Source organism: Ahaetulla prasina, chromosome 5 (assembly GCF_028640845.1).
Source record: "Ahaetulla prasina isolate Xishuangbanna chromosome 5, ASM2864084v1, whole genome shotgun sequence".
In the NCBI taxonomy this organism is placed as follows: Eukaryota; Metazoa; Chordata; class Lepidosauria; order Squamata; family Colubridae; genus Ahaetulla; species Ahaetulla prasina.
In genome coordinates, this window is record NC_080543.1 from 31,115,594 (window position 1) to 31,138,042 (window position 22,449).

General features: G+C 33.5%; 1 protein-coding gene across 3 annotated transcripts in view; it reads left to right on the top strand.

Annotated features, from left to right (window-relative positions):
• Nucleotides 1-22,449, top strand: part of NBEA (neurobeachin) — a 417,781-nt gene that overhangs the window by 319,116 nt on the left and 76,216 nt on the right. For all 3 annotated transcript variants that reach the window (XM_058184768.1, XM_058184769.1, XM_058184770.1), the window contains 3 exons: nucleotides 1,352-1,467; nucleotides 5,591-5,703; nucleotides 18,732-18,872. In XM_058184768.1, the coding sequence (XP_058040751.1) occupies nucleotides 1,352-1,467; nucleotides 5,591-5,703; nucleotides 18,732-18,872 (370 nt within the window). The remainder of the gene's footprint in view (nucleotides 1-1,351; nucleotides 1,468-5,590; nucleotides 5,704-18,731; nucleotides 18,873-22,449) is intronic.

Genomic DNA, 22,449 nt, shown 5'->3' on the forward strand with positions numbered 1-22,449 from the left:
GTCTCTGGAGATTAATACATGTGTATTTATTCATTATTTATTTAACTTAACTTAAGCCCTTGACTAACTCAGTGTGGTTTACAATCCAACTGTACCTACACAGGATTAAAATAATAAAAATGCAATATAAATAAATAAGTCACCTTAACATTAATAATTTAATAATGAAATATTGTGTGCCAAGGATACATATAAAACATATATGTAATCAATATGCTTACACAGAAGGAATTTGTCTCTACTTATCATTTGATCAAAAAGAAATAATGAAGTTTTTAGTAATTTTTCAAATCTCAGAAAAGTTGTGCCAAGTTGAATTTCTATGGAATTGGGTTATCCAGAAATAGAGGATAGCAGTCAAGAAGGTCTACTTCCATGAATATATTAATAGGGGGGGGAAACCCCCATGAAGTCTACGCTTCATGAACTAATTGGGTGGGCAGAAACTATTGGAAGCAAATAGTTCTGTAGAATCTACAAGGTAGCTATCCAAAGAGCTTTAAAGGGCTTTAAAAATGACAGTGACACCTTGAATGGCACCGAAAATCTGATATCCATAACTACTCAAGTTGCTGCATTCTGCAGGTGTAACTTCTCAGTGGTATTCAAGGGCAGATCTATGTATAGCTCATTGCAAGTCCAAATAGGAGGCAACCAAGTATGTGATTGGCAAAACAAATAACACTGTCATTTGTAGGGTCATCCTACTGTAGCTTATTCAGTTTCACTTCATTTCATACGCATAATCATATACAATATTATTTAATTGTACTGATTTTTATTTTTGATTTTCATGATTTATTCTGTCAAAATCATGAAACTCTATATTGTGAATTGGGTAAAGTATTTAAATATGCTGCTTCAGTAAGTGGAAGATCTAAACTGGCCACTATTGACATAACTAGATCATTTCTGTGAACATTAATATGATGGCCAAAGTCAGGACATTATAGTATCCAACCTCAATATCCTTGGATAGCAATGAAGATGAAAGGGAAAGATAAGTTAGGCTTATTATCAAATCACTCTTGACTTTTCTTGATTGCAATTTTAGAACTCAATTCTGTACAACTCTGTCCAGTTAAATTGTCCATGAATTAAAAGGCTTTAAATTTATTACTCTGTATTGGATAGATGATCAATTATTTAATTTTATGAATATGATTTTTATATTTGTAGCTATGTTCTTAATTTTGCATATCTATGTTCTTAATTTTAATATAATTTCTTCATAATGTGTTTCTTTCAATAAAAAATTTACTTTTCAACAAAGGATAGATTATTTTGAGATGAAAACATGAATAATTGTCAGTAGAGAAGCAAATCTATCACTTTTAATTATAATTTCTAGACGAATTTCTCTGGCTACTCCTCGTCAACTATATAAATCTTCCAATATGACTCAGCGATGGCAGAGAAGGGAGATTTCAAATTTTGAATACCTGATGTTTCTCAATACTATAGCTGGTGAGTCTTTTGTTTCTTTATTCTTTATAATATGATTCAATTTGTCAATGTTTTTAATACTATGAATGGATGGAATTCAATATTCCTCTGTGATGTAAATGCAGCTTTATCATTAGTTCTGAAAAACTACCTAAAACCGTGTCTTATATTTTTTTTTGAACCCTGAAATAAGCGCTTGGCCTTATTGCCATGCGCTCAAAAGCCCGATTAGGCTTATTATCAGGGGATGTCGTATTTTGAGGAAAACAGGGCATGTAATATTTTACATAGGGAAAAAAATAATTTGCTTCATATTTGATTTTTGTGCTGGTATTTTTTTCTTTCTTTCTATTATTTACTATAGTGACAGCATGGTCTGAAGCTTTGTTAGACTCAGCAAACGATTATTAATGTAAGACTCAAAGTAATTATGGAAAAACATATTTTGTTGTGTTGCAATTCTTAAGAGTAATAGCAAGATAGTAAAATAATAGTATTCTGCTTAGTTTAGATGGTACTTCAATAGTCTTATCAATAAATTACAGGATATCTTAAGTACTATGGGCTACGTGTGATCAGAATTATCCTAAAATTAAAACTGTAAATCAGTCATGATGAGAAGGCAAGGGGAAAGAAAAGGAGGGAAGAAGGAACCCCTCCTCATCATTCCCAATTTATCCACCTCCCAAGTGCCACCCCTGATCTGCATGACACCCCTTGTTCATACCCAGGCACCTTTCCCAACCAATGCCACTCTTCCATGTATGCCTCTGACCTACAGGGCACTTCTCACATATCCCTGTGATCCTAGCCTTCTTGACCTGTTCTCTTCCCCCCAATCCCCCTGTGTCACACACACCTGCGACAAAGCAACAGAATTGCCAAAGCAACAGGTACCCAAATTTCATAAATCTTTATATCAAAGAGTAGTAAGTTAGGAAAAATCTACTTTAAGTTTGCTGAATAGAAATTGATGAATTATTTTGATGAATAATAAATCTAAATAAATGAAATGAATAATTTTTCATTGCAAAATAACTTCTAATAGATGGACAATGTAGAGTAGAAATGTATAGATTATATAAAATATTAAATAGGAAACTATTTTATATTTCTATCTCGTTTAATAATGGGATGAGTTCTTCCATTGTGGTCCTGTTTCTCATATCACTTTTTCATTTTTTGGAGTAAATAGAAATGCTGAAACATCATATTCAAAATCTCTGAAACTATTTTAAAATATTTTTTACTGCCCTGCTTTTGAAAATATTCCTCATGTTCTTTTATCTCTGCTTTTTAATAAGGCACAAATCAAAAAGTTTCAATGTTCTATTAAATAATAACATAATTATTAATCTAAGATGGTTTGCTAATGTAAAATTCTCTTCATTTGCATAACTAGATCTGAAACTTTTACTGAAACTGAGTCCTTTTACACTGCTGAATCTCATTTTGACAAACAATTGCATTTTCATTTCATTCGATTTCTAAGGTTTTTGCTTCTTTCCTATCCTTCTTGTCACTGAACATATTTCATCATGTTTACAACTCTGTGTGTTTTTTTCCAAAGGTAAACATAGCACTCTGTTACTTATCAATCATGCTAAGTTTTATACTCTCTCTGCCTGGTTTTTGTCTTTATTTTGTAGACTTAAGACTTCCTGACTGGATTATATTATACTATGTTTAGTTCCCAGAGACCCTTTGATTTATGTAGTGCAGAGGGAAGGATTACTATTTTATTTTTCTCACTGAATAGTAAAATATATAGAACAGAAACTCTGCCTTTCAAACAATAAGCATTCACAACTTACTAATTTTCTGAACTTAGAGACAATATAGAAGAGCATAATATTTGAAGTAAATTGTCTACTGGTCACTGGAATATTTGAATCTATTTGTAATAAGCAGATTTATAGCATTACATACCAAAATACATTTAATGTTAAGTTTAAAATCAATATATCTACTGGTAGTATACTATAAATGAAAATACTGAAGACAGAAAAGTAATCTAAATACTTCATCAGAAATTGTCCTTAGAAAAGATGAACATTATTGCTTAGGTAGAGCATATAAGATGAGAAAGCTTTAATAAATAGAAGAGACTTATTGTAGAAAAAGGATGAGGAATATTCCACCCTTATTTAGTATGGAAAGTATCTTTACATTTTAGTCTAAAACTGACATGTTCAGGTAATGAATTCAGACTCATTTCTCCCCCTTGTTCCCGCCTCCCTTCCTTTTTAGCATTTTCTACATTTTTACTCTGTAATGTACAAGCCCTCACTGGTTAATTATGTATATATTTAGGTACTGCATGTGTTGGGCTTATTATTGTCATCTAATTAGATGTAACTTGAACTGCTTGCTTCTAGAAAAACCATTAAAAATTCTTTCCTAATGACCTAGAGATGACAAAATGTCTGTAAAGTGTGAAGAAGCAGACAAGCACAGGAACATCGCTTTTAAAGAGTGTTAATCCAGATGCTGCAATCATCTAATTAAACAATATTTTGCTGTCATTAACATTTTCACCAAGGAATTGCAGTTATAATTTCTTTGTCAGCTGTCTCTATATCACTTTACTTCAAAACTAAAGTGCCATATAAAACATTAAATTGGATGGTTTAATTAAAGTTACTTTAACGAAGAAACATTTCTGAAATTTCATTTTTTCTGTGTCTTAAGTTTTATTGTTCAAGTCATTTAGTGTCATAGGCTTGCAATATTTAATATTCAGGCCTTAATCTTAATCTTTGTAAATTTAACTGAAAATTTTTGCTTCTTCATTATAAGTAAATTATATGTCAATATTGTAAACATGTGTATGTCTGTAGTTCATTATGTAGCAGAGAAAGTAGCAGAAATCTTTGTGCTTAAACTATCAGGGACAATGTAACAAATATAACAGGCCTCTCAGCCTTTTTGGCCTCCTAACTACCATTGTGCTGCTAACTATAAGTGGAAATGTAAGATTTCTCCTGGGGATAAATAGGTCCCTTTTATACGCAGAGGAATAAATATTCAAGCAGCCACACAGAGGAATGTGAGAACCTTTGGAAATTACACTGTTCCTTCCAGTGGCATTCACCATTGGAAGTTGAATCAGCATGCATTCGGTCAAGCCTTGTAAAATAGATACATAATCATTTGCTTTGAACATTAATTAAAGTTATGAGATGTTCTTAAGTTATGAAAAGATTGTGTATAGTGATGTCTTTTTAACAAACTGTGCTTTTAACAAAACAAAATAAATTTTTAACAAAATAGATAAAAAACAGTATTATCCACTAATCAAAGGATGCAGAAATATATGCTACTATGGCAGAGATTTTGTGCTGTTTTATAAGAATATTTTATACTGATTTTATTTGTAAATATATTTATGTGTATTTATTAGTAGATGAGTGACTATTATACAATATAAGATTTTTGCTTGTCTTAGTTTGTATTTTTTTATTTATGGGGTTGTATCTTTTCTAATTTTTTTAAAGTTCTTTTTTAAATGTAAAGATTGTTTTGTTAATTGGGTAGATATAGCCTTTTGTAAATAACATTTAAAAAATATTTAGGCATCATATATTGAAGTGCAAAAAGTATAAGTGGGGAAGAGTACAGTTAATGAACCTGTCAGGATAGAATTAATTCATCCTGAGTAAAGGCACATGCCTAGAATTTACATTTCAGCTTTTTGTGTATGATCAAGTATAATATGTTTGATGCATATTAAATGAAAATAGAATCATAGCTAGATGCCACCATGATTTATATGTTTATTCTGCACATAGGTTATGCACATACAAACTCTTTCAAAGACTTTCAAAAGCTTTCAAAGCTTATATACCTGTCTAATCTCAATATACTACTTATTTAGGCTTTTTATAACAGAACTCGCAAATAATAGATGTTTGGGATTGAATCTGCTACTTTTGGGACAAGGGAGAAAGATTTGAATACCGACATATTTTATGTTGTCAGTAGTTTGCTTGAACTTATAGTTTGATATGCTGTAGTTGTTTAGTTCTATCAGATGAAATATAATATGTTTGATAATGACATAAGGACAATTATGTTTTGATTGCTCTTTTGATAAAGTTGTTAATTTAAACAAACTTCCATAATTTTTATATTATTTTATCAGGGCGTACCTATAATGATCTCAATCAGTATCCTGTGTTTCCATGGGTATTAACAAATTATGAATCTGAGGAATTGGATCTAACCTTGCCAGGAAATTTCAGAGATCTTTCAAAGGTATGTTTCAATTGTGTGTTTATTGAAATGATGAAGTTTATTTCATTCTGTGAAAGAAAACAAGCATCCTAGCTTTTGAGAAAGCAATTTGAATTGTCACGAGATAACCTGTGATCCATTGAGTCATTATTTCAGAGGTATTTCCTAACCTACAATGAGAAACAAAATGACCAAAGGCAAATAAAGTGAGCAAGAGCAACTTGCAACTTCTTTCCAGCTTAACCAGTTTATGGTGGGACTGGACTATCCAACTCGAGTCCTGGGTGTGACTGGTCTATCTGATTTCCAGCAACCGAAACCAGGGCCAGGAAATTTGCCAAATTTCACTCCCACAGCAGTCATGGGCTCTGGATTTGGGATGTATTCTATAAGTCAGCAGTCCCCAACCTTAGTGGCTTGGCAGCCCAGCAGGGGAGAAAGGGCAACTGGGTGACATGAGCAGTAGGATGGCACGCATGTGCAGCTCAACTTGCACAAACGGTGGGACAGCATATGCACATGGCACACAACTTGACTTGTGCAAGTCGAGCTGTATGCACATATGCACACGCTGGCCCACCGGATGCGCAAGTTGAGCTGCACACACACACTTGTGTGCCAGCCTGCCACTCACACTGCCCGGTTGCAAATAAGCCATGGCTTGGTAGTGGATTGTGGCCTGGGGATTGAAGACCCCTGCTATAAGTTATAGAATAGAATAGAATAGAACAGAATAGAATAGAATAGAATTTTTTTTATTGGCCAAGTGTGATTGGACACACAAGGAATTTGTCTTGGTGCATATGCTCTCAGTGTACATAAAAGAAAAGATACGTTCATCAAGGTACAACATTTACAACACAAATGATGGTCAATATATCAATATAAATCATAAGGATTGCCAGCAACAAAGTTACAGTCATACAGTCATAAGTGGAAAGAGATTGGTGATGGGAACTATGAGAAGATTAATAGTAGTGCAGATTTAGTAAATAGTTTGACAGTGTTGAGGGAATTATTTGTTTAGCAGAGTGATGGCCTTCGGGGGAAAAACTGTTCTTGTGTCTAGTTGTTCTGGTGTGCAGTGCTCTATAGCGTCATTTTGAGGGTAGGAGTTGAAACAGTTTATGTCCTGGATGTGAGGGATCTGTAAATATTTTCACGGCCCTCTTGATTCGTGCAGTATACAGGTCCTCAATGGAAGGCAGGTTGGTAGCAATTATTTTTTTTACAGTTCTAATTATCCTCTGAAGTCTGTGTTTTTCTTGTTGGGTTGCAGAACCGAACCAGACAGTTATAGAGGTGCAAATGACAGACTCAATAATTCCTCTGTAGAACTGAATCAGCAGCTCCTTGGGCAGTTTGAGTTTACTGAGTTGGCGCAGAAAGAATAGAATAGAATAGAATAGAATTTTATTGGCCAAGTGTGATTGGACACAAAGGAATTTGTCTTGGTGCATATGCTCTCAGTGTACATAAAAGAAAAGATACGTTCATCAAGGTACAACATTTACAACACAATTGATGATCAATATATCAATATAAATCATAAGGATTGCCAGCAACAAGCATACAGTCATAAGTGGAAAGAGATTGGTGATGGGAACTATGAAACGATTAATAGTAGTGCAGATTCAGTAAATAGTCTGACAGTGTTGAGGGAATTATTTGTTTAGCAGAGTGATGGCCTTCGGGAAAAAACTGTTCTTGTGTTTAGTTGTTCTGGTGTGCAGTGCTCTATAGCATCGTTTTGAGGGTAGGAGTTGAAACAGTTTATGTCCAGGATGCGAGGGATCTGCAAATATTTTCACGGCCCATGTGAGGTACTTCGGTTCAAAAATTGTTGCTCTATGACACACTATTTTGTCCAGTTAACGGTTACAGACATAAAAGTTTTGGTACTGTACAGATAGCATAAGACAGGATCTTTATTATAATGCTACAAATTTTAGTAAGGATACTCAGTGTAAAGCAATATAGAGAGAGATTTTCTGATTTTTGGAGAAATTATCATTTTATATTGAATAGTTTAAATTTAGTTCTATTTATTTTGTAGAGGAAAAAGGAAATCAGATTTTAACTTGTTTTCCAGTGCGCTGCTTGGATAATCCATGGATGAGTTATTCACTTAGCTTCTGCTAGATACTGACACTATTCTAGCTCAATGAGACGCATCAGACAACATTACACATTGCAATACAATAAATAATACTTACAGGGTACAACATTCATGATATATCAAAATAGTAACAAATTATAAAGAGCAATAATACATAATAATAATGTAATGGCACATTTAAAAGAGTGTGCATATCTAATAATTACTTTTAAACTTGAATTTCAACAGGTTTTCTTGGGCAGCAGATAGTTATTGTTGTTGTTCAGTCGCTAAATTGTCTTGACCCAATGAGCAGAAGATATGTAGTTCAATAAAGCCTGTAATTAAAATAGTATAATATATTATTCACATAGACATTATGTTCCCTTGTGACCAAAAATATTCCATTCATTTCCTTGAAGAGGGAATAAGACATTCCAAATGCTTAGAGCCATATTGAGATAGACTGATATCTCAATATGAGATATGCTATATTGAGATTGAAAACTGTGATTGAATGGCACACAAAAATAAAACATTTTCTAATTACACATTCATCTCAAGATTTTAAAACTGATGCTGATGTCTTCAAATCATACGGCTAAAAACTGTTGTATGCCTAGGATATTTATTTAAAATACTTCCCAAATCTGGGAAATTGACAGGAAAAGAGAACTATAAAACAGAAAATTAACATCATCATCATCATCATCATCATCATCATCATTATTATTATTATTATTATTATTATTATTATTATTATTATTATTATTATTATTATTATTTATTGGATTTTTATACCGCCCTCCTCCCGAAGGACTCAGGGCGGTTTACAGCCTAGATAAAACGACAATAGTATACAAATAAAACAATAAATTAAAAAACTTATTAAACATATGGCCGAATTAAAACATTTAAAATCATAAAAACCCCATAAAATTTATAAAATTTATATCAAATATTAAAACTATTAAAAAATCCTATGCCAGCCCTGCACGAATAAACAAATAGGTCTTCAGCTCGTGGCGGAAGGACAACTCGCGGCAACTTTTATTGCTACATTGTTTTATTTTCTATTTTACTTTATTAAGAAAATATATAAGTCTGTCCTACATGTAGCTCATTAGTGCTGTCTATTCTGACTGGCAACTGCTTAACTAATGTTTTACTTTACTTTAGATATAGCTATATATAAAGCAACTACAAAATCCTTCATAAAATATACACTTTTTTTTGGTATATAAAACCATAAATATTTATTTATTTATTTATTTATTTATTTATTTATTTATTTATTTATTTATTTATTTATTTATTTATTTATTTATTTTATATACCGCCCTTCTCCCGAAGGACTCAGGGCAGTTTACAGCCAGATAAAAACACAATTGCACAAAAATTAAAACACTTTTTTTAAAAACTGATTCAATTAAGGCCGAAACAAAATTTAAAACTATAATCAAAACCATAATAACCCCTATTAAAATTACTTTAAGCCAGCCCTGCGCAGGAAAACAAAAAAGTCTTCAGCTCACAACAGAAGGTCCGGAGGTCAGGGAGTTGTCGTATCTCTGGAGGCAGCTCATTCCAGAGGGCAGGTTCCCCCACAGAGAAGGCCCTCCCTCTGGGGGTTGCCAGTCGACATTGTTTGACTGACGGCACCCTGAGGAGGCCCTCCTTATGGGAACGCACAGGTCGATGGGAGGCTATTGGTGGCAGTAGGCGGTCCCGTAAATAACCCAGTCCTATGCCATTATCAATTATCATTAGCATTAGCAATTATCCTATCAAAACTCAGGCCCAATATTTACTCCTAGCTGGTTCTCTCAGATAAAGCTATGATAATTGAATGGGTCTCTACTATCTTCCTTTGCATTTATAGCACTATTTTCTGACCCACAAGATTTCTCACTTCTTTGTATTGAATATGATGTGAATCATTAATCACTTTTATGTGATTAAAAAAAGAAAAAAACTAGTGCCCACAGAGGAGTCACCAAATAACTATAGGAATTATATTTAATTTAAAATGCTGCTGAGAAATACGTTTTGTATTCATAGAAGGGATTTTTGGATTAGATGTTACTTTATATTAACAATTCAGCTAGCCTTATACATTTATGTATAAGATATAAGTGAAATGTACTTCACTTCTTAGCCACCTGTTTGATCCTTAAGTGAAATATAATTAAAAATCTGAGAAGTAATATTAATTATAGGGAACTGTATATAGCAGAACTGTCTGTTCCCCAGGCAAGTTGTTGTTATCTACATATTTTTTTCTTCTATGGAAAGGGATGCATAACATTTGACTGATTGTTAATATTGTCAACCCATTTAGGTTTTTTTTCTAATATATTGTACTGTAATTCTGTGGCCATATTAGAATGGTATAATATGCTTCACGAATGAAGGCAAATATATGTGTTTCAGAATAATGTTCAAGATCCAATCTGGTCCCAGTGACTGAGCCAGAGTGGGTCTTGCAATACACTTCAAACTTTTGCTATATAAAATAAATCAATTAAAAAAGTAAAATGCTAATTTCAGTTCAATTTAGCAAATCATGATTGTTATGTTATGTTTAGGGTAGATTTTGAAATATAAGATCAACTTCTAAGAAAATTTGAAACATCTATTCTTTATCATCAAGTTACTTTTACAAACTGGAAAAACCACTTTATTAAATAATGTATTTTAAAAGTATTCTCTTTCCTACTTTCTATTCTATTGCAATATTATCAACAAAAATCACAACACTTTTAAATTAAGCAATGTAATGGATGCATTTACTATATATATTTAGCACTAATTTCATTGTTATTGAATATTGTATTAAAAATAATATAGTGCAAAAATTATGAAGAATCCACTCTAATATTTCTCATTAGAATTTCTTCACAGTGAGTTCATGGATATATGGATGAATGGGTAAATAAATATAGCACTGTACATATATAGTAGATCTATACCTACATATATACCTACATACAGATACAGATACATACATACATACAGATACAGATACAGATACAGATACAGATACATACATACATACAGAAACAGGTACAGATCTATACCTACATACAGAAAGACCTACATATGTGTATACGTATATACAATAGCAGTGTAATAGCAATAAAAAATGTCTAACAAAGGCTAAGATATTAGTCTCTGTTATCATCAGTACTAAAGTATTAAATTAATTAAGTGGTCCCTTTGCTTGTATTGCTTACTTTACAATATCTCAAGTCCAGAAAGCCCACTTTTCTACTTCACAATTTTTTGAATCCTCTTATTTTCAAAATTAATTTCCAATGTAACAAAAGGTATAGTTATTCAAAAAGTACATGGAGTATAACATTTTGCATAATGTTTAATTGCATTTAAGTGTCTTAAATATCCAGTTTTATTTAGTAGTTAAAGCATTAGCTAAAACCAGGAGATTGTGAGTTCTAGTGCCACCTTGGACACAAAGTCAGATGGGTGACTTTGGGCAAGTCACTTTTCTTACTCTCAGCCCTAGGAAGGAGGCAATGACAAGCCACTTCTGAAAGACCAAGAAAACTGCCAAGAAAACTACAAGGACCTCTCCAGACAGAATCTGGGAAGTAGACATGATTGAATGGAAAGGGGGGGGGGGAAGTGTTTTAGGAGCTTACTTTAAATGAATTATTTATTGTTCAAAATCAATAAATAATTCTAAAAGTAACAAATATTTAATAATTACATTGTCAATTGAAAACACAGATTAAAATATAGGCTGGTCTCTCATTCAAATAGGTTATACACATTCATCTTTGCCCATACATAAATATTCTATTTCTGCTCTTTTGCCCTTAAATAAGGCATTTCCTTTCTCTTTTTCTAGGAAGTGACCTACAAAGTTACTTTTAAAGTACATAATTAGTTCTGTAATTATTCAAAATAGCCCCAGGAACAATTCTTGGAAATCTGGTTTTAGAAATCAGGATAATTTTGTGTGTCATTTTAAAGATACAGCTTTAAAGGTTGGTTTCTGCTTTTGTTAGCTGCTGATTTGAACAGGAAATGTTACAAATAAGCAACTCTTCCATTTTTAAAAAAAAAACAGCATTTGTCTTCATATTTCATTATATATATTTAATTGTACATTTGAAAAATAAGGCAAAGTATTTGTCAAGGTGTTTTATCAGTTAGACATTTGAGACTTCAAGTTATATTCAAGACATACAAAAGGTCAGAGGTTACATTTATTGTTTGACAAGTTGAAAAGCTAATGAAAGAGACTGTCATAGATCCATAGATTATCTCGGCATGAACAAGCCATCAGGAGATCTGCTTATTTTCAACTTGATTGGATCTTCCTGTAAGAATACCACTAAGTTTTCAAATAAGAGATATTTTTGCAAATTTTATTTTATTTTAGTTTTTCCCTAAGAAAAATAGTTAAATATTTTTATATAGAATTATATAGTGCATTATATGATGTTATTAGTATATGACTTTAGCATCCTGTATCACCTCTGCTAATTAAAGTATAAATAGGCCTTTCCCTCATTATTTCCAATCATGCAAAATACTATAGGTTGTAGCTCCATCACTAATGACAAATTCTTCTAATATTAACCAATATGAAACACATCAAACACCTCAATCTGCCAAAAATATTTATTATTATTAACCACAAAATTCTTTACAAGCAGATAATAAGCATAATGAGTTACTTATGTTATGCTTTAATTTACAGAAAAGGGAGTAATAATATATTGAGGTTTTCAAATTAATAAATAAATGAAAGTGTGATTTTTTTTCAAGCAAGAATTTCTTCATACAACCAAGTGTTTTGGTTAAGTAACTGTCTGACTACAGCAATGCTTTTCCAAGTATAACTTTTTATTTAATTGGGCACTGAACAAAATTTCCCATACAAAACTCAATTTTTAATCAGTTAATTGCATTAACTTTCTAACTTTAAAGTTATTAGAATTGTCCTGCTACCATATCTGTTTCTAATTGTGTTGAAAGAAGCAGTAATCAGTTAGGTCCTAGGAACATTTAAATCATTAAATAGACATTTGACTGTCTATATGAGAACTATATTTTTATCAAAGAAAGACTAAATATCAGATTCTTGAGTCAAATAATATATGATGTATATAATATGAAATAATATAATACATGGAAAGAAGTGTTTATGTACCATGCTTGTGAGCATACAGAAAAAAGCTAATACAATTTGAGTTAAAATGGTTATAGAATCCCTCTATAGATCTGTGAACTTGTATATATGTTAATAAAGCAAATCTCCAAGATAAGATTTATTTCAGAAAATGTTAGTAAGTGAAATGTCAAGTAATAAGTAATATTTTTCTTCAGATGCCCTGTCAACTGGGGGTTTTCCAGGAAAAACAGTTAGCCATCATTTCACAATAATATTTAAGAACAATGCCTTGCATTTGTGTAAATTGACACTATACTGCATAGAACCTCAAATTAGAGGTTTTTCCAAAATTGAATAAATAGTTAACTATCCCAGTTTGCATCTACATTATCTAGCAATGGCACTCTTGGAGTTCTTCAAGACAATGCTATTTTGCAAAGACGTCACCAGCACAACATGAGGACAATAGCAGCCTTCCACATATGTTCTCAACATCTAATATTAGAAAGCATACTGAGTTTAGGGAGCAGACTAAATCGCACTATAGGCAATCTGAAAGATGCCTTCAGATGAGAAGATAGAACAGAATGAGATCTACAGGAAGAATACAGTATGTTCACAGGCATAGACAAGAGAGATGAGGTGTACAAATATTAATCTGAATGTCCTAGTATCTTCATGTAAATTACACAGTTTATTTGTATCAAGTGTTTTGGTGTTACCATTTGACATTATGAGTTGTTCAGATGACACTAGTTCTCATGGATTTTAGTTGGCATTTATGGTTTTGATGAGGTTGGTCAATGATTCTAATCAAAATAAACATTACACTATGTCCCACTAGGGGTTAGTTCTAGGAATCTTGTGTCATCCGGATTAATTTCTAATTTTTGTATTGAACTGGAACAATTTATGATACTGTAAACTGTAGCACATTATAAAAATACAAATATTTAGTTAAAATAAATACCAGTACCTAGCCTTTTATATCAGTTATAGTCATCTTCTTTTGCAGCTATTTCTGCTGAACTTACAAAAGTTGAAATATTGAGGGTCCTTGGTGCTCTCTGAGCTTAGTTGTTTTCTTGCAGACATTCCATTAATCAAACTAGGTAACATCATCAGTGCTAGTTGACAATATTTTGTGCTAATTTAAAATTACTCTGAGCATCCACAGTGTTTTAGAACAGATTAATACACATTACACTTACAATTTAATCTGTAGAGTTATAGACACCTCTGGGTAGGAGAGATGGACAGCATAAACAATTAATAAATAAATAGTTAAAAGAACTGGGTGTGTTTTCAAAAAAGTAATATTCAGGAGCAGGATTCAAATGTAAAATAATTTGAAAGCTTGTTGAAATCAGAATTTCTTCATCTTTTGTATAAAATGAAAATAGGTTAACCTGTTATGTAAAGAATATTAAAATCATACTAGAATCTATCTTGTTGGCATCTGATATTGAACAGAAGCATTTAAGTCACTGATTCACACATCTACCTTTCACTGTATTCCTCCACATGCCTAAGGAGAAATAATTTCCATTAAATTCATTGAGATTTATTTCCATGTAATTTGGTGCATAGTTAAAGTCTTTTTTATAAAACCTAGTAGTATGCTGTAGTTGAACATGCCATTTATTTGAATGTCTTTGTTTGTTTTGGAACAATTGTGTTGTGCTTTTCACCAAAACAATTTCCAGAACAGTTTTCAAATAATATATAAAAATAGTCATGCCAAAAAAACGCCTCACAATAAAAGCAGCAATTAAAAGCAGCAGGCAACACCATCCCATAGTAAGTACTTACTTCTATTTTAAGGGTCATGAAAGAGAAATGAAGGATTATGTGCCATTAACAACTGAAGTAAAACTCCCAATTCCAATCCCTGCTGTGATTACCATACAACATTCCTTTCCTGTCAAATCTGATCACAAACATACTTAAAATAAAATGTTAGAGTTTTTTCAGGCCCTATTATTGTAACCTCAACAGCTATTCTGGCAATTGTATCAAATGCTGCATCAACCTTTCCTGCATGAAATTTACCAAATCCTATTACATCAGTTCAAGGCTAGGATGTATCTTGTTGAATAATCAAGAAGGCAAAGAAGTAAAGAAATAATGATTTAGCTATTAATTAATACTAAAGGTATAATTTACAGTCCAAGAATTACTTTTGTTGTATAAAATAGTGAACCAAAGAAAACTAAAAAGGTTGGATAGCCTCTGAAACCTGAATAAAATGAAAAATGTAAATATTTATTTTATTGTTCTTCCAGTAGTTGGAAGATGCCTGGAAGAGATTAAGAAATGGGTCATGCTTTCCTTTCAAGAATGTTTAGTGAGGTCTTGCAGTGCAATCTGCATCAGATAAGCTTGATCCTAAGGGATTACTAAAATATTTTGCACACATGAGAAAGCTATTAGCATACCCTTGACACAGCAAAGTATTAAACAATCAGAATGTTTAGGGAAACCAAAACCCTGGTATATTAACTTAAAACTAAAATTAACTGCAAGACAGAACATGTAAAATACATTTGGAGGGGTTTTTTGTTTTGTTTTGTTTAAAGAATCTGAAACAAATATAGTTTGTTTCATATTTACTAAACATTTATTAGCAACCTAGAAGTAATTCAATAAGTATCTGGAATGTATAATCAATAAATTCTATGCATTATTTTGATTAGATTTATAATAACTTAAGTTGTAATACACTTCAAAGTTATAGTAGATATGTTTATGAAGAGTCTTTCTAAATATATATTTTAAATAAACATAATAAATAATTTGTTAGATTATGGAATAAAACAATGACTGTATAACCATAAGATTATTGTCATATTTGTTTTAACATTTAATTTTGGGTTAACTAATAAATATATACCTAAAATTTATCATAGCTTAGTTTCTTTAAAATGTTTTTATTTTTATTTTTTATTTATTTTATTAATATTGGTGTAGTTAGTCCATACAAAGAAATGATTGAGCTAAACTGAGCTTTTACTAACAGTGTTAGCTAAAATCTCAAATGTTTATGAGTAGAGAGAAGTTATGTCACTAATATTTCATTTAGAAGATAAATAGTACAAAAATGTGCAAGCTATGGGGCACTGCCAGTCATTTTTCCATGTGATGTCCCTTTATAGGAAATAGAAATGACATCATTTTTGAAGTTAAAATTTGCACTGTGGAGTAGATTGCTCAGCTTATTTCTTTCAGTGGATTACTTTTGAATGGCTTAATGTTGAAGAAAAAGAAGAAGAAATCAGGTCAAGCCACTGATCTCCCCATCTGGTTTCCTTGTCTCATAATATGAAATCCACCATTCAAAAGGGAACAACAGGGAGACTCAATTGATTATGAATTTAATATGATTTAGGAGCAATAATGATGGGGATGATTGGACTGAATGGGGTAAATTGATTTTGGAGCAGGTTCTATATTATCTAGGTTAAAGTAATAATTGAATAAAAGAACTGGTGTGGGTGGGTTCAGTGGGGTGGAAATTAAAGAACAATGTTGTTAAGTCATTTGGTTCAACAGTTATTTGATTTATCTTATGGAAAATTTAAAGACATTTGAAATGTGCATATGTACATATAAATTAATATATGGAAATTCCATCAAAATCTGTGTTCTCTGTTTCCATGATATACAAGAAAAATTGAACATCATTCTATAATAATTAAAGTAAAATAAATCAATAAATTGAGGCAAATTATCAATTTCCACAGGAAATCAGAAGTTTCTCTTCTGATAAAATTGTGGATATACTATGAAAGCAGCAAAAGAGTTTGATAAGGTTATTAGAATTTCCTAGAATATGATAAGACAAAGGGACATATTTTTCTGTGTTTTCTTTAGTGTGGTACTACAAGCTTTCATAGTATATCAGTGTTCACTATTCACAGTATATTAAGGGAACCAATTAGCGTAAGAAAACTTTAAAAAATCATTTTCAATATACTAAATAGGTCAAAAAAGAGGAGGATCTGTTCAATTTTTGCTTTCTAAAGAATGTTTTTTGTTTATACCCTGTCTTTATTTTTATAAACAACTGAAGATGATAAACTTATATAATACTCCTTCCTCTATCTATTTTCCTCACAACAACTCTCTGAGATGAGTTGGGTTGAATGAGGCTGTCCCAAGGTAAAATATCTATAATTTAAAAAAATACCATTAGTTGTCACAACTCAAACAAATACTTTAGTAACCATACGAGACACTGACACTTCATTTTCTTAGGCACTAGGTGAGAGATCCATACTAAAATACAGATCCAACAAGATTTTCATACACAACAAGCAACAACTGAAAGGTGATGATAACATAGAATCATACCCTGTAAGAAACTCAGATGTTTACTTTGTACCCACATTTACATCATTATCACTACCACAGGCTCAACAACTCACACACAAATTGGAGGTGCCGTTACATGCTCTTCCCTCATTATGATATGGGCCACGATCTGTCTGAAAAAAGCTAATGTGGTTCCCATCTTCAAAAAAAGAAATAAATGGTTCCAGGAAACTGCAGATCAGTTACCATAACAGAACCTGGGAAGATCCCGGAAAAGATAATTAAGCAACGGATCTATGAACACGTAGACACAAGCAAAGCTATTAATTTAAGCCAGCCTGTGTGTCCAGTTCTGGTCACCAGGATACAAAAAGTTGTTGAGATACTGCAAAGAAGACCAACAAAGATGATTATGAGGCTGGAGGCTTAACATATGATGAACAGTTGTAGCAATTTAGTATGTCTTGCCTAATGAAGAGAAGGACTAGCAGTTTTCCAATATTTGAAAAGCTGTAACAAAGAAAAGGGGAACAACCTACCATATTCTTCAAAGCACTGAGTGCAAGACAAAAAGTAACTAATTGAAATTTATCAAAGAGACATCCAACCTAGAAATGAAGGAGAAATTTTGTGACAATGAGAACAATTAATCAGTGGGATGGCTTACTTTCAGAAGTTGTAAGCTTCCAACATGGGAGGTTTTTAAGAAGAGATTGGACAGACGTTTGTCTGGAATGATATAAGGTTTCCTGCTTGGGCAGGGGATAGAACTAAAAGACCTCCAAGTTCCCTTCCAGTATGCCAAACACTCGGGGATTCTATGTAGGACAAATAATGAACAAACATAGGTCAAAACAATTAATGGATACATCATTGACATAACAAAACAAGGACCAACAGGATAATTTAATTTCTGAGGATACTCTGTTATAGATTTCAGAATAAGTGTTTTCGAACAAGGAAACAACCAGCACAATTGAGCAGAGTCTCAGAAAACACAAGTATGAATTGAAAAGATATTTGTGTGTCTCACATGTAACTTGTATCTGCAAAATTGCCACCTTCCTCTCTCTCTCACTCTCTCTCTCTCTCTCTCTCTCTCCCCCCTACCGCCTTACCTCCCTCCGTCCCTACCTACCTATCTCTAACTCTTATTCCAATTTAAATTCTTCATGAATTTAGCTCCCCATGAAGTGAGCTATAGTCTTTAATAAAACATGTTAGTTTGAAAAGATGCTACCATATCTCTCCTGCTTTTTTTTCTTTGAGATGATCATGACATTTGTAGATGTATCACACAGAAGAAATAGCGTTTTTAGTAATTCAAGCTTTTCAAAATTCCCATTCCATCTCAAGCAGTCCAACCAAATTACAGTAAAACAGAATGAGGTATCAGTTTTTGGCTGTTGAATGTCATATACTGTGAATATTAAAGAATTTAGAAGAAAAATGGAATGCAGGTTTATAAAGCTTACTTATTTATTCTCTTTACAGCCCATTGGTGCTTTAAACCCAAAGAGAGCAGTCTTTTATGCAGAACGCTATGAGACCTGGGAAAATGATCAAACTCCACCTTATCATTATAACACTCATTATTCTACATCTACCTGTACATTAGCCTGGCTTGTTCGCATTGTAAGTATTTTTGCCATTTTTATCTTTCGTATCTTTATAGAGAAAGCTATCTGCTGTCTTTTGTATTTTTTAAAAAAATGTGGTTTAATTGTAGAACTGAAATTTTAGGGAAACAAAGCAAGTCAATCTTAAGGAAAGAAGAATCTTAATATTCCAGTGCAACCATTATCTCATTACAATTACCTACAGAAAGAGAAGGCTCACAATAGGAGTTAATATAATGAGACAGTATGATTACTAATATAACAAAGCCAACCTAAGGAATTACAATATTTGGGGTAACAGTGTCCTGTTCCTGCTCATATGTGCACATGTGACAGGTAGGTTTAAGGTTTTATTTGAGGCTTTCCAAGAGTCTTCTGACAACAGGCAAAGCTGACAAAAAAATAGAGTAGAGTAAAATAATGTCTTTTTGAATAATTCTTCAAAATGTTAACCTTGATTGTTGTCCTAAGATTATTAGTGAGCACTTTCTCTAGAATCAGATCAATTCTTGGAAAGTGGGGGACCAAGGGAACTCCAAAAGTTCTACACCAGGAGTGTCAAACTTGATTTCATTGACAGCCACATCAGGGTTGTGTTTGACCTTGGGGGGCCGAAATGGACATGGCCAGGGTAGGTATGGCCAGTTCGACATCACTCATGTCGGGGCACCTGTGGTGGGTGGAGCTGGGCAGATCCATTGTCTCCCAGTAGACAAAGGCAAGACCAGGGAGAGCGCCAAACCCTTGTCCTCCAGAGAAGCCTCACCATTCCTCTGAGGCGACATGGAGGACCTCCAGACTGTGGTGCAGGCTGTCCAGAGCTCTAGGGAGTGGAGGGCAAGCACCCAGCCCAACTCTCGAGCTCCCAGGGCACTGGGACCCCCCAGCCCAGCCCCATTTCCCCAAGGGGATCCCCGCTTACCTTCTCAAGGTTGCTGCTGCTGTACTTACTTTCCTTGGCCAGGTTGCTCATGGTGTGTGCAGGAGGGCAGTGTGTGTGGATTAAAGGGAGATCCACTCCCAGTTCTGCACCAGAAGTAACATTTTCTCCATTTTCAAGAAACTGTGGACTAGAAAGTATTCATTCAAGAGACATTACAGGCTTTATCTATTCTACCACAAAGCACCTTTTTTTGCACCATTGTCACCAAGGTCAGAGATTGGAACTATTCAACAACTCTAAAACAGGGACTCAAAAAGACGGGAGGGATGTGGGGGACACAGTTGAGCTTAAGACAGTGTGAATTATAAAGTAATAGATTTCCAAATTTATCATCATGCTAATCATAGAACTGATGCAATTGAATGCTATATCCCTAAATATATTTTTGAAAACTCGGAATAGAAATCAACCGACAATATATGTAAGGCCTTTTTTGTTGTTACAACAATGCATACAAAAAGCAGACTGAAAAATATAGGATTATTGGGGAATTTGATCCACCTTTGTAAGTGAGCAAATCTAATTTGTACATCCTTGAACAATACATGGATCGAAATGCCATCATCATTTGAAGTATTGTTGTTAGTTGCGAAGTCATGTCCGACCCATCGTGACCCCATGGACAACGTTCCTCCAGGCCTTTCTATCCTCTACCATCCTCTGGATCCCATTTAAGCTCACGCCTACTACTTCAGTGACTCCATCCAGCCACCTCATTCTCTGTCACCCCCTTCTTCTTTTGTCCTCAATCTTTCTCAGAATTAGGCTCTTCTCCAGTGAGTCCTTCCTTCTCATTAGGTGGCCAAAGTATTTCAGTTTCATCTTCAGTATCTGGCCTTCTAAAGAGCAGTCATGGTTGATCTCTTCTAGGACTGACTTGTTAGTTCGCCTTGAAGTCCAAGGGACTCGCAGGAGTCTTCTCCAGCACCAGAGTTCAAAGGCCTCAATTCTTTGACACTCAGTCTTTCTTATGGTCCAACTTTCACAGCCATACATTGCAACTGGGAAAACCATAGCCTTGACTATACGCACTTTTGTTGGCAGGGTGATATCTCTGCTTTTTAGTATGCTGTCTAGATTTGCCATAGCTTTCCTCCCCAAGAGCAAGCCTCTTTTAATTTCTTGGCTGCAGTCCCCATCTGCGGTGATCTTGGAGCCCAGGAAAATAAAATCTGTCACTACCTCTATTTCTTCCCCATCTATCTGCCAGGAATTGAGAGCGCCGGATTCCATGATCTTAGTTTTCTTAATGTTGAGTTTCAAGCCAACTTTTGCACTCTCCTCCTTCACCCACATCAAGAAGCTGTTTAGTTCCTCTTCACTTTCTGCCATTAGAGTGGTATCATCTGCACATCTGAGGTTGTTGATATTTCTCCCGGCAATCTTAATTCCAACTTTTGTTTCATTCAGCCCCATCTTTCTCATGATGTGCTCTGCATATAAATTAAATAGGCAGGGCGATAGTATACAGCCTTACTGGACTCCTTTCCCAATTTTGAACCAATCAGTGGTTCCATGTCCAGTTCTCACTGTTGCTTCTTGACCCGCATACAGGTTTCTCAAGAGACAAATAAGATGGTCTAGTACGCCCATCTGTTTAAGAACTTGCCACAATTTGTTGTGATCACACAATTAAAGGCTTTAGCATAGTCAATGGAGCAGAAGTAGATGTTTTTCTGGAACTCCCTAGCTTTCTCCATGATCCAGCATATGTTGGCAATTTGATATCAGGTTCCTCTGCCTCTTTGAAATCCTGCCTGTACTTCTGGTAGTTCTCGATCCACATACTGCTGGAGCCTAACTTGGAGGATTTTAAGTATGATCTTACTATCATGTAAAATGAGTGCAATGGTGCAATAGTTTGAACATTCTTTGGCATTGCCTTTCTTTGCAATTGGAATGTAAACTGACCTTTTCCAATCCTGTGGCCACTGCTGAGTTTTCCAAATTTGCTGACAAATTGAGTGTAGCACTTTTACTGCATCATCTTTTAAGATTTTGAATAGCTAATATCTTAGCAAATATCTTATAATCAGTATTTAAAAGCGATATTGGCCTATAATTCTCTGGTTTAACACCATCTCGATCTTTTTTAAGTATTAATGAGATAAAAGCTGTCCTCCATGAAGGAGGAGCTTCTCCTCCCCTTTGTATTCTGTTAAATAACTCCTTAAGTGGTACAATCATTTCATTTTGTAAATTTTTATAATAAGTAGTTGTCAAGCCATCTGTACCTGGTGCTTTATTCGCTTTAAGCTGCTTAATTGCAAACACTATTTCCTCTGATGAAATTAATTGATTCAACTCTTCCCTTTGATCCTAAGATACCGTGGTCCTGTAAATATCTATCTATATCTTTATCATTAATCACATCTCTAGAATATAACTTAGTATAATATTCTAAAAAAGCTTTTTTAATCAAATTTTGCTGATATACTTCCTTACCTCTATATTCTATTTTATCAATTATACGTCATTTCTGTTTCTTTCTTAATAAATATGCTAACCACCTTCCAGGTTTATTAGAATTATTAAACAAATTATGTTTTGCAACACGATCCAGAGGTTGGTGACCAAAAAGATCACCTCCATTGCCAACGGAGCCAACCAGGAAGTCTCTGATGCCACTGATGAATCAATTAATTCATAA